Consider the following 14,267-nt stretch of genomic DNA (forward strand, 5'->3'; position numbering starts at 1 on the left):
ATCTGTAAAGAGTACATGAACATATGATAGTTATTGCACATTTAATCTACATATGTGTGTGGTATTTGTGTAGCATGGACCTAGCCAAAAGATAGCAGAGTGCAGTACAGTGAGAAAGATATAGTCAACAAGTAATTGGAACGTTAGATCCTGGTAGCAGAAGATACTTTGAATGCATTGTGATGTAATGTGCTTCAAAGAAGTGTGTCTACAACTCTAGCCTAAGTGGAGCAGAGTTGGAGTGGTCCGGAGTGATACAGGGATGTTGTTTTAGAGTCCAGGTGCATAAAAGAGATGCTCTATTTCCTCATTCTTCTATTTTTGTTCTTCTTCATCTCAAATCCTATAATGTCCTGGCAGTGGATGTCAGGAGAAGCTCACATTGGTCTTGATGGTTTTGTAAATCATACAGGTGATTATGAAGATGAGGCAGATTGGCAAGGGTGCCAGTGGAGTTCCATCACTGTGATCATGATGTAGCCATGTTTCTTTAAGCACTGGATGAGATATACTGTGGAGTGTACCAAACTTCCAAGGGGGGCTTAGGTAGCAAGGCATTACCACCATCCGGATGTGACAGTATGAGGGCTGGAACATCAGCTCTGATTTCACTTTCAGGGTTAAAAAGATTCATTTTCTTCAGTGAAGTGAGCGGGTACCATGCTATCTTTGTTTCTAGGAAGTGCGTTCCATGAAGGTGAGATTGGTGTACATAGTGATTCCAAGTTACTTACTTTTGGGTGCAAGTGGGTTTTTGTTGGAAAGTACCATCTTGCCTGGCATGTTACCCCCATTTTTCACATGTATGTAAGTTTGTTTTTGCCTGTCTCACTGGTATCCCGCTAGCCAGGAACCCAGTGCTCATAGTCAGGTGTGTACCTGTGTAGCGATTAACTGTGTCACTGAGGCTCTGCTAACCAAAACCTCAGTGCTTATGCTCTCTCTGACTTTAAAATTTTCAATATAGGCTAGTGACCATTTTCACCAATTCTAATTGGCACACTGGAACACCCTTATAATTACCTAGTATATGGTACCTAGGTACCCAGGGTATTGGGGTTCCAGGTGATCCCTATGGGCTGCAGCATTTCTTTTGCCACCCATAGGGAGCTCAGACAAATCTTACACATGACTGCCATTGCAGCCTGAGTGAAATAACGCACACGTTATTTCACAACCATTTTACACTGTACTTAAGTAACTTATAAGTCACCTATATGTCTAACCTTCACTTATTGAAGGTAAGGAGCAAAGTTACTAAGTGTGAGGGCACCCTGGCACTAGCCAAGGTGCCCCCACATAGTTCAGGGCAATTTCCCCAGACTTTGTGAGTGCGGGGACACCATTACACGCGTGCACTACATATAGGTCAATACCAATATGTAACTTTACAATGGTAACTCCGAATATGGCCATGTAACATGTCTAATATCATGGAATTGTCCCCCCATGCCAAGTCTAGTATTGGGGTGCCAATCCCATGCATTCCTGGGGCTCCACTATGGACCCCGGATACTGCCCAACCAGCTCTCTGGGGTTTTCTCTGCAGCTACAGCTGCTGCCAACCCACAGATAGGGTTCTGCCCTCCTGGGGTCTGGGCAGGCCAGTCCCAGGAAGGCAGAACAAAGAATTTCCTCTGAGAGAGGGTGTTACACCCTCTCCCTTTGGAAATAGGTGTTAAGGGGTGGGAAGGAGTAGCCTCTCCAAGCCTCTGGAAATGCTTTGAAGAGCACAGATGGTGCCCTCCTTGCATAAACCAGTCTACACCGGTTCAGGGAACCCCCAGTCCCTGCTCTGGCATGAAACTGGACAAAGGAAAGGGGAGTGACCGCTCCCCTGTCCATCACCACCCCAGGGGTGGTGCCCAGAGCTCCTCCAATGTGTCCCAGACCTCTACCATCTTGAATCCAGAGGTGTGAGGGCACAATGGAGGCCTCTGAGTGGCCAGTGCCAGCAGGTGACGTCAGAGACCCCTCCTGATAAGTGCTTACCTCACTAGGTGGCCAGTCCTCCTCTGGGGGCAATTTAGGGTTTCTCCTGTGGGCTTTTCCTCAGATAACGATTTGCAGGAATTCACCAGAGTTCCTCTGCATCTCCCTCTTCAACTTCTACCAAGGATCGACTGCTGACTGCTCCAGGATGCCTGTAAAACTGCAACAAAGTAACAAGAAGACTACCAGTGACATTGTAGCGCCTAATCCTGCCAGCTTTCTCGACTGTTTCCTGGTGGTGAATGCTCGGGGCTGTCTGCCTTCACCCTGCACTGGAAGCCCAGAAGAAATCTCCTGTGGGTCAATGGAATCTTCCCCCTGCTCCAGCAGGCACCAAACTTCAGCATCACCGGTACTCTGGGACCCCTCTCATCCTGACGAGCATGGCCCCTGGAACACAGGTGGTGGACCCAAGTGACCCAGGCTGTCCAGTGGTGCAACTGTCCAAATTTGGAGGAGGTAAGTCCTTGCCTCCCCTCTCCTGACAGCAATCTGGTGTACTGCATGAACTCTAGCTGGTAGGGCTTGTGTGTACATTTGCAAGGAATCCTTCATGCACAGCCTAGACCAGGTCCCCAGCACTCCGCCCTGCATTGCTCAACTCGCTGAGTTGATCACCGGCTTTGTGGGACCCTCTTTTGTAGTGTTGAGATGACCGCTGTGCTCAGTTTTCTTGAACCTGTGTTAAAGTACTTCTGTGGGTGCTGCCTTCTTGTGTGTGGGCTCTCTGTGTTGCTGAGGGCCCCCTCTGTCTCCTCTTCCAAGTGGCGACCTCCTGGTCCTTCCTTGGCCTGGGCAGCACCCTTTTTCTTCAACCGCGACCTTTGCAGCTAGCAAAGGCTTGTTTGCGGTCTTTCTCCAAAGAAACAGCGCTGCATCCTCCAGCACTCCGTGGGACATCTTCTGCACAAAGGAGAATTTCCTGGCACCTTTCGTTGTTGCAGAATCTTCAGCTTCTCCATCTGGAGGCAGCCATTTTGCACCTTCATCCGGGGTTTAGTGGGCTTCTGCCCCCCCGGGCACTTTCGTGACTCTTGGACTTGGTCCCCTACCTTTACAGGTCCTCAGGTCCAGGAATCCGTCTTCAGTGCTTTGCAGTCTGTTGTGGACTTTGCAGAATCTCCTATTACTACTTTAGTGTGTTTCTGGGAAAGTAATATCACTTTACTCCTACTTTTCAGGGTCTTGGGGTGGGGTATCTTGGACACCCTTAGTGTTTTCTTACACTCCCAGCGACCCTCTACACACTACACTAGTCCAGGGGTCCCTAAGTGGTTCGCATTCCACTTTCTTGGTATATGGTTTGTGTTACCCCTAGGCCTATTGCATCCTATTGTATTCTCCAGTGTTTGCACTTCTTTTCTAACTGTTTACTTACCTGATTTTGGTTTGTGTGTATATTTTGTGAATTTTACTTACCTCCTAAGGGAGTATATCCTCTGAGGTATTTTTGGCACATTGTCACTAAAATAAAGTACCTTTATTTTTAGTAACTCTGAGTATTGTGTTTCTTATGATATGGTACCAATATGATATAAGTGGTATAGTAGGAGCTTTGCATGTCTCCTAGTTCAGCCTAAGCTGCTCTGCTATAGCTACCACTATCAGCCTAAGCTGCTAGAACACTACTAATCTATTAATAAGGGACAACTGGACCTGGCACAAGGTGTACGTACCATCAGGTACCCACTATAAGCCAGGCCAGCCTCCTACAGTTTTGAATCCACACACCTTCATATCACACTGCTTCTCTAGAGGGGATTTTGATGAAGGACAAGTGTAAGACATCATCTTCATATGAGGTGTCGTTGAGTGAATTGAGTAGGTTGGTGAGATCTGAGACAGATAGCTACAAGAAGAGGGTTGGTCTATGAAAGGAGGGCAGGGGATTGGGGTTGATGCAATGCTTGATTTTCCTGAAGATGTTGTGCTTCTGTTGGCTGCTTGATTGATGGTACTGGTATAGTACTTCGGTACCGCAAATGTGATGAGTTGAGAGGAAAAATTTCAGTTGCATAAGGACATAGAAAACTGTGTTTTCTTCAGTTTTGAAACCTGTTGCAAATGGAGTGTTTGTTGTCAGTGAGGTCTTTGGAATACCAGCTTGCACGTGTTTTAGGTCCAGTGTCTGTGTTTGTTAAGAAAGGTACTGATGTCATTTAGAAAGGCATTGATGTCAGATGTGGACTTGGCAGAAAGATGGGTTTGAGCTTTTGGTTGCCTATGGAGAAGATTTTGTAGCATCTGAAGGTTAGTTGTTCCCTTTTGGGCTGCCCTCCATGTGTTGGTTGAACGCTGATACAGGTGGATATAACAGAAGAGGAATGGGCAATCTGCTCAACAGAAGAAACCAGAGTCTTTGACTCCCTGAAGGCCAGAAAAAGGCTAGCAAAATTATGTGTATCCTCTCCTTCTTGGGTGGAAATGAGTACAGGAGATATTAAGGCCACTACAAGGATTAGACATCCACCTCCCCTTGCCTCACAACAAAGAGCCCTCACACAGGAGATTAGCAGAAATGTATCTGACTTGTCACAAAACAAGTCCAGCTAGGAACACACACATTCTAGATATGACCATCTGGAAAGCCACAATACAGAGGTTGAACTTCAGAGAGTACAGGGACACCTGTCTCACATGATCTGCAAAGTATGTTCGTACACTGTCTGATAAGGCACAGTCTAGTGAAGTCCTCACCATGGTGAGGGACAGACCATTTGAAAATGTATTTTCACCAACTGTGCACATTCAGCCTAATACTCCTTTAAAGGATAGTAGAGGTCATGAAAAGGAGAAGGTGGGGAAAACAGTCTAATCAATGCCCTTCCACTTACAGGGAAGAATGCCCTAAATTACCTTATGAACTGGTAGTGCATCTACATCAGGGAGGCCACATAAGCGAATAAATATTGACACTCTCCAAATGCAAAGAGAAACAAGGCTTCCCATTAGAAATGTTCAATGTCCTCCAGATAGAGGGCACTCTGCACCAATCTGCTCCTACTTTCCCCTGTGTCGCTCAAGCTCCATTCTTTGGTGTACTTTTCCAGCTCTTGCTCCAGTTTTGGGAATTTAGGCCTGTTGTTAACCATTGACTTGGAGGCCAGAATCCACAGTCTATGCTATAATGTATTCAAACTCTATCTGCAAGAGTGACAGCCATCAGGCAACTCAAGTCTAAACCGAAAGTGAGATAAAGGACGTCTCCACTTTTCAACAACTTGTGGTTCACCAAGTTTAAACATTCCCTTGCATCAAGCACACAAAAAATACTTTGCCCAGCAACCTAATGATGTATCATCCTTGTGAATCAAAAGACCTCTACCACCATTCAGTAAGCACCAGCTAAGTATGACAAATAACCACGGATACTGCCAACTCAAATGGCATCACAGTGTGTCACACAGTATTAAAACTCTTCAAACAATGCCTGGTGAAATGTCAATTTCAGATGGTGAGTACCATGCGAGCTGGATACCCTTGCACTGAGAGGGATTCTAGCTCGCTTTTTGAGGCTATGCACAGGCAATATCCATTAGGGATCTGAAAACACCCAACAACATTGGTGAAAGCCTCGGCAAGATTTTTTTTTTTTTTTATTCCTATGTGGAATAAAGTTGGTGGTGGGAGGGGGCAGAAAGACTCCCAGGCAGACCCTGGCAGGAAGCCCACTTCATCAAGACCCGTCCCTTTTCTCATGCGATGAAAATTATTTATGAAGTTCGGAGCTCTGAACTAGTATTTCACAGAAACCTTGATCCTTTAAAACAATTTAGATTAGGGAAATGCAACTATGAAATAAGTGCCAAAATTGCTATGAAAGCATAGCACAATAACTCAAAAAAGAAAAACAATCGGAAATACAACAATTGCATATCACTTAGGGAAAAGGAAAGCATGTCTCTGGATATCGAGAGGAAAAACAACATACAAGGATACACTAAATTCCTCAAACTAAATACAAAAACAGGAGTTTCGTTGTGAAAAAGTCTAAAAATGCTATAGTACAGGTTGTGTTAATATCATTGACAGTCTTCCAGGTGAAGGGTCAGTCTCATTGGTTCGTTCTGTGACTAGGGAGCACTTCAAGTCATGAATGTGTCTATCCAATTATAAAACATGGGAGCTTGCAACCCCCGTATAAAACGTTGTCTCTAATTGTGACATCTATAGTAGGCTGAAATCAAAAAATGTTACCGCTTTTCAACTGTAATAATTTACTGCATTTCAGTTCCTATGTCATGAGGCCTGCTGCCAATAGCCAAGGGTAAAGGCAGGGCATCGAGCATAATTAAAACTACTGTTTTTAGAGCAGAAAAAATGGCTTTCCCTTCTTTTGCTCTTTTTTTTCTAGACGAACAGTGATCAGTACAAAAGATGTTCATGGCAACATGTTTATTTTTGGCACACTTTAGGTTAGATAGACTCTTGATGCATTTTCTACCCATCCTGAATTACAGTGATCTTAAATCAGATGTGTATTAAACTGATTATAACATATTTTTGAAATAACTATCTAAACTACTTTTCGGTGTGTTCAATTTTGCACTACAGATTCAGCTTTTTTTCTCCATGTTTGGAAACATACTATCACTTTCATATGCAAACGCAATACACCAAAGATTTAGGCAGTTTGTGGGAAGTGTGATGATGTGAATATGTATTATAAGGAATAAAGTACCCTTGCTGTGCATAAGATGGATATTGCAAATCTCTTTGGATTTTCAGCCTTGTAGAGGAACTCAGCCTTTGGTCTTGTTCCTCTGTGCGGTCCCAGAACCCCTCTGTGACTTGCAGTATCCTTATAATATATAACAGAGAGAACTTTATCTGAAATATATGAATGCATCAGCATAAGCTATAATTTCACGTTTTGCATATAATTACATGTATGTTCATTTTCATCCCTCAACCAAAGCAGTAGTGTGACCTACAGTAATCAAATGCGGAAATAAGCAGTAGTGTTTTAAGCAAGCTCTGTTTTTATTTGTACAGGATTTCCAGCTGGGGAGCTGCAGAAGCCGTTTTTTTGGGGAAAAGAGTATCCTCGGTAAGTAAGATAATTTAAAATAGAATATTGTAATAGAAATTCAAAACGAATATCTGGATTCTTACACTAGTTCCTTCTTTTTCATCCATTGTGCTCCATTGCCACGTAATTTGAGCTTTGACGGTTCTCTGGCCTTGCTGTTCTCTTTCCCTTTCCTCTTATGATTTTTTTTCTGGAGATTATCATTTCCATACACAGAAATTCCCTTTTTCTTTAACAGTATCCTGTTTCTTTAAGTACATTTGTTCACAGGAATGTATCTCTTCACATACATCGGTAAACTCTTTATAATAATTTCAAACAAACGTCATTAATTCCCACGCAACAGAAGCGTCGGATTTATCCTGCCATCTCTAAAAGAGTGCCTTCTCAAAGCCTACGGACAGACGGTAGATACGCCGCCTACAAACTGAGCGTTGCTCTCGGGGGAGAACCAGACGTGAGGCACATTATAACACACGAAGCAGATGCGAAACCAAGCAGGAGGTAGCAAATAGAAGACTCTGTTAACCTGACAGAAGATAGGAGATGCCGCTGTTGATTAAATGAAATACAAATACCTCCATAATTCATTGTGAGAAAAATAATGTGCAGCATTCTGGCCTTGAATATTGGTTCTCCTACCCAAGCAGTCTCCTCAGAATTCTCTCTGACCTGTTCTGTCTAATCCATTTTCAGTCTTGGCAGAACTGCTGGAATCAATATTGAAGAAGCAGATAACGCGCAATCTTACAAAACAGAAAGCAGAAAATAACAGGGCTTCACCATTCACTCAGATCGAATCTATGACACTCGAGAAATGTGATTTTGAAAAAGCTACTCGACATGTTGCTGGTTGGATGTGTGCTTATATGTAAAAGTGGTTTTGAGCCCCTTTTACCAAAGGCTGCGCTTAACGTAATTTTTATGGTAATGCAATCAGTTAATACATTGCCCTTGGGTGATAGAGATGTAAAGGTTTTAGGCCCAGATTTATACTTTTTTAGCGCCGCATTTGAGTCATTTTTGGCGCAAAAACGATGCAAACTTACAAAATACAATTTTATTTTGTAAGTTTGTGCTGCTTTTGCGTCAAGAAAATGACGCAAATGCGGCGCTAAAAAAGTATAAATATGGGCCTCAGTATTTGCAGTTCCAGGTGTCACACATGCACAGACACACAACACAAGCCACAGTCTTGAATGTAGTTGTCATTAATTACTGATAGTGATGGATTAAGTCCATGTAGAATACCAGCCCACCAAGATGTGTTCACTCTTTTGTCCACAGCCAGTTGTAAAACAGTTTTTTCCTGATTAATGCATGACAGGAGGCACCAGAAAGATAGCTCTAGCTCAGAGACTCCAGCCCCCATTACAAGTTTGGCGGTCAGTGGACTGCCGCCGTGGAGATTGGCAGTTGCAACGCCGCCGGACTGGCGGTATAGACAGCCATATTACGAGTACTGAGAAGGCACCTGCAGAAAACAGTCAAGTTACTTGCTGCACCGCCATTGTGGACAAACCGCTGTTGCCGGCGGAAGGCCTCTTCAGGCCGGCAGTTAGACAGTTTCCACTGATTGTATTAGGTTTCACACCACCAGGACTTACGGGCGTTCTAACCACCGTGAAAACCATGGCGGAAATGAACAACATAAAAGGAAGCACCCCTCCTACTGGAACACAGGCACGTCCATAGGCGCCATGGCACACAAATTGCAAGTCTTTCCAATGCTCCTGCTGGCCATTGACATCCGGGACCAGCGATCCAGGACGAGCCGTAATTACCCCATCCTAGCACACACTGGAGGGAAGGACATTAGTACACACACACACAAACACACGCACAAATGCACAGTCACCATACATACATGCGCAAGGAAAGCCAGGACAAGTTATGTAGCATCAACACCAATGCTGCCGTTGCAGATCAATATTATTGGAAATATCAAAAATTTAATGATAATAACTATTTACAAAATGATGCAAGGGCCAGTGCATCATTGTCCAAATGTCCCGGGCACACTGGACATGTGAGGACTGGCCAACGCTACTCTTGATTGCAATGTGCAGACCTCCATAGGACAGGGGCATCAATGGGGCATGCAGGCACCTCAGGGATGGGGGAGGGTGGATGTGATCAGGGTTTGTATGGGGGGGTCCTTCCTTTTCTTATTAGGCTTCCACCCCCTTACTTTCCTGCTTTTGGGGGGACGTCTTAGACTTGCCCCTCTTTCCTGCCTTCTTAGTTGGGACCGTGGTGGAGGCTACCACAGCAGGGGACCCAGATGGAGTGCTACCAGGGTTGGAGGTGTGAGGAGCTGGTGTGCCTGTTGTGGCAGCACTGCAGACTGCTGATTGCGGGGCATAGCTCAGCCCAGAGGACAGGGAGGTTGAAGGCAGGGGTCTGGGAAGGGTATCAGGGCATTTATGGGTAACAAGGACTGGACTAGGAGACGGGAACAGGGAAAACTCATGCAGGAATCTTTTTTTAGGGGCAGATGGTAGGTCATGGGATAGGCTTTTGGGAGTGGAGGGAAAGGGGATGGTTGACAGGTGTGTATGTGGATGTGGTTTGGGGGCTGGTGCATGGGTGTATGATATGTGTGTGCTGGGTGTGTGTTGTATGGATGAGTGTGGGCGTAAAGGTGTACTGGGAGGAGGAGTGGAGTAGACACAGGGAGAAGGTAGGGGGGTGTATGAGTGAATGTTGGGGTGGTGTGTGCAGGTAGGGTATATGTGCTGTGTGTGGTTGTGTTGACTGTTGTGGAGCGTGCAGATGTGGTGTATAGAGTGCATGTATGGGGATCTGCTGTTGTGGTGACGGTGGCAGTGACAGCACATGTGGCTGGACCTGGGACTGATGATGTGGTGTCTGCATATGAGAGTGGTGATGTGACTGTGAGGGGGAGCAGGTGAAGGAGTCAGGGTAGGTAGTGGATGTTGTTTTGTGTGCATCTGAGTGGTGGGTGTGTGCATGGCGGTGGTGGCGTTTGTGTTGCATGTGATAGTCCTTACACTCTGGGTCTTTTGGAGGGGGTGCATTCTAGTATGAAAGTGTTCTTTGGATGGGAAATGGGAGAGGGATGTGGGAGTGGGAACAGGTAGTTGGAGGGGGGTGGAAGAAAAAGAAACACTGGCTGCGTCAATGAGGAGGCCAGAGCCTGAAACGATCTCTGAAGGGCAGACAGGGCATTGTGAATGCCTTCCAGGAACGCATTTGACTGTTGCATCTGGGATGCCAGTCCCTGGATGCCATTCACAATGGTTGTCTGCCTAACAGAGATGGACCTCAGGAGGTCAATAGCCTCCTCATTGAGGGCAGCAGGGCTGAATGGTGCAGGGAGAGGTGCCTGTGGCGAAGGAGATGCCCACCCTCCTGGGTGAGCGGGAACAGACAACTGGGTGGAAAGCTACAGGGAGGGCGGTGCTGGTAAGGGGGGTGGCGGACAAGGGTGGTGCAGGCATAGGGCCTGAAGGTTCCGCTACCACCAGGGAGACACCATCGGAGGAAGAATCAGATGATGGTGTAGATGTTCCTGTCTCCTGCATGGTGCTCCACTCGCCTTCAGTCCAACTGGTCCCCTCGGCTCTGCTGGTATCAGCCTCCTGGCTCCCATGGGATGCAGCTTCCCCACTCGCTGGTGCCCCTTCTCCTTCGCCAGATGATGCTGTTGCACATAAAGACAGAGAAGGAGAGGGAGGGAGGGTGGGACAGTGAGAGACAGGGTGGGAGAAAGAGAAACAGGGAGCAAGTGGTCAATGCCAGCACAACAGCCACACACGTCACTACAATATAATCCAGTACCATGTCATTACATGCAATGCCTTCACACACACATGCCACTGCAGTGACAGCCCATGCGTGCCACCTCAGTCATGCACATGAGTTTCACTCCTGCTGACACACAATGTATCCTGTACAGGATGAAAGCCATACCCTTGCCTGACCCACCCCGTTGGCTCATGGCTCTATAAGATCACTAGACCTAAACGTAATACTCTACGGGCGTTTGGAGGTATACTTGCATAGCCACATAACCCAAGCACATATAGCTGTATGATGTGAAACATCAGACTTCGCAGACTTCACATATACCACATGCCAGCAGCAGCAGATAGGGATATGGCTCCAGGACCACTGATAGGATAGTTGGGAGTACAATGTGTGTGAACTCCAGAAACAGGAACCCTGTCCACATCTAAGACCCTGCTCATGTACTACACAGTTGCCCTGTCATTGATGCCACTTAGCAGTAAAGTCAACCTCAACTCATATCCTGCACAGCATATGAACACATGTATGTAGCTATATAGCACATCCAGCCTCTATGTGTCCCAAGCCTAGTCAGACATTAGCTACCTAGCACACATCTTACAGCCTTCACACATTACACAGGCTGCACCTATCACTCACCACATAACCTAAGTACGAATGTGAACTCACCCCCTTGTGGCTGCTGTGCTGCCCTCAAGCACCCATCCACCTCAGGGTACACCACCGCCAAAATGCAGGACATAAGGAGGGGTCAGGGTCTGACGGGCACCCCTCCCTTATTGGAAGGATGTCCCCAGCTGGGCCTTGCCAGTCTTCCTCACCCAGCACCTCAGGTCCCCCCCACCGCTCCTGCAGTGGGTGCTCCGCCGGGCTGGACCCACAGGGTCCGCACTTGCTTGGCAATGGCACACCAGATCCCCTTCTTCTGATAGGCGCTCGTCTGCATGGATAACATGGAGAAAAGGAGACAGTCATGTAGTGTGGCATCTTTGGGACTGCATTGGACACAACACATCCCCTGAAAATACGCACATTTCAACCTTCTATTTGCCCTCACAGCCCTCAGCCAGGTCCTTCCACAAGTCACTCATCCTCGTCCCAAGGCCCCCATCCAAATTTGTACCACTCACAGACAGTACAATCATAGTGCACTCACCTGCTGCCCTGGTGCCCCATACAAGTGGGCATACAGGGATAGGACACCCTCCACAAGCTTCTCAAGTTCTTCCTGTGAGAAGGCTGGGCCCTATCCCCTGCAGCACATGGCATCTTGGATAGCAGTGTCAGGACACAGCAGAACACACAGTGGAGGTCTTCTCAGCACGAGTGCCAGGAGTCAAGTGAACATGAGCACATGAAATGGCGGTCATGGCCACCGTAGACATCACTGTCACCGCCGGCGGTGATCACCATTGGCTCATGTCTCCCATAGGCAACCATGTTAACCAATGAGGAGTTGCACTGCAGCTGCGACCGCCTACCGCCATGACATCTTACACTGGTGGGATTCGCTTACTTCCATCTGTCCTGTGCATGCAGGACAGGCGGCTGCCATTTTACTTCTATAATGTGTACAGAGGCGGTTTATGAGGCACGTCATGGATGTTTAATAGTGACCTGTGCACAGCTCCACTGCGTACACACAGTCCTTTATGCACATAATGATTGCCACTCCCTCCTATTCCCAGGTACGGTGAAAGAATGACGGTGAGGAATGCTCCTGTCTACAGGCCCCTGGTTGATCTTGCCACCCTTGAAGGGAGGCACGTTATCCAGTGCAAGCGGCTCAACAGATCATCATGGAGATTGTGAGGCTGTTTGAGCAGGATCTGCAGCCTGGTATTTGTCATCCTGATCTCATCACACCCACAGTACAGGTGTTGGCAGTCCTCCACTTCTTTGCCTCAGGGTCCTTCCAAATTACAGTGGGCTGGGCTGCCGGAATGTCCCAGCCCATGTTCAGTAACGCCTTGAAGATCATCCTATGTGCCCTACTGAAACATATTGGCAGCTATATCCGGTTCCCCCAATGTGATGATCTGCCCACTGTGAAAGCAGCCTTCTACACTGTAGCACATGTGCCACATGTGATCAGGGCTATTGATGGGACCAAGAGTGCCCTGGTGGCATCATGGAGGAGTTAACAGGTGTTTAGGAACCGTAAAAACTACTATTCAACCAATGTTCAGGTGGTATGTCTTGAAGACCTCTACATCCCTCAAGTGACTGCCCTGTTCCCAGGGTCAGTGCATGATGCTTACATACTGCGGAACAGCAGCATCCCACACCTGATAGCACCCCTGCAAGGGGATCGTGCCTGGCTCATCAGTATGTATTGTGTCATATATGTGTCTTTGTATTCTGCACGCTCTACACCACCCTCCAGATTTACCTACAGTTTTCAATTTGCCTATTACCTCTGTGGACACAGGTGACTCTGGTTATCCCAACCTGCCATGGCTACTTCTCAGACATCCATCTACAGCAGCAGAATAACATTTCAGTGAGGCTCATGGTAGGACCCGACAGGTAATCGAACGCAACTTTGGAGTGCTGAAAGCCAGATTCAGGTGCCTGCACCTTACTGGAGGGGCCCTGCTGTACAGACCAGCAAAATTGTGCCAGATCATTGTAGCATGCTGCATGTTACACAATTTGGCTCTCAGACGTGACATCCCATTACTGGATGCTGAGGAGGGTGCAGCTGTGCCAGTGGCTGATGAAGGGGACATGGGGAGTGATGAGCAGGAGGACGACGAGGTTGCAGCTGATTCCAGAGCAGAGATGATACAACAATACTTTCACTGACATACAGATATGTGTCAAAGCCATGCTATGTAACCACTAGCAATGTATTCTGTGTGCAGGGCTGCTACCAAGCTTGTGTTTTCAATGTTGGTATAGGGTGAACCCATTACTTTAGATGTGGTGCTGTTAACTGTATTACAGAACTTATAAATGATTGCTGCCCCTTCTATCATTGTCACATAAATTGGTATGTCAATGGTCTTCCTGTTACATATGTGATGGCTGTATATTTTGTACTCATGGTAGATAAAGACGTAGAAAAAAACTGTGCTCAAAGGTGTTTATTTTTATAATGCAAGTTCGAGGGCTGATGAGTGGGGTCATGGTGGGTCGGATCATCACAGTACTTAGCCCACCTGCGGGGAGTCGTTGGACAGTATGATGTCCATGTGAAAAGGTGTTATGGCAGTGGACATTCAACAGGGTGTTGTTGTGACACACAAGGGGGTATGTTCTGAAGTGGCTCACTTCCCGGCGGTGGTCTTGGTCTTGGCATCAGTGGAGGCTGGATGTCTGCATGGGGCTTCTCAGCTACAGGGGAAGGGGTGCTGGTGTTCTGCGTGTCCTGTGGCAGGGCCTCCATTCCACTGGTTGCAGCTGACGTGGATGGCTCAGATGTGATCTGGCTAATGGTAGGGGCTTGCTGGTGGGAGGTGGACTG

The 14,267-nt window shown here is 46.9% G+C and overlaps 1 protein-coding gene across 1 annotated transcript in view; it reads left to right on the forward strand.

Annotated features, from left to right (window-relative positions):
* PHEX (phosphate regulating endopeptidase X-linked) overlaps positions 1-14,267 on the forward strand; it is a 1,559,577-nt gene that overhangs the window by 1,365,942 nt on the left and 179,368 nt on the right. The window contains exon 16 of the mRNA XM_069204739.1: positions 6,988-7,042. Within this exon, the coding sequence (XP_069060840.1) occupies positions 6,988-7,042 (55 nt within the window). The remainder of the gene's footprint in view (positions 1-6,987; positions 7,043-14,267) is intronic.

This window comes from Pleurodeles waltl, chromosome 8 (assembly GCF_031143425.1).
Source record: "Pleurodeles waltl isolate 20211129_DDA chromosome 8, aPleWal1.hap1.20221129, whole genome shotgun sequence".
Lineage (NCBI taxonomy): Eukaryota > Metazoa > Chordata > Amphibia > Caudata > Salamandridae > Pleurodeles > Pleurodeles waltl.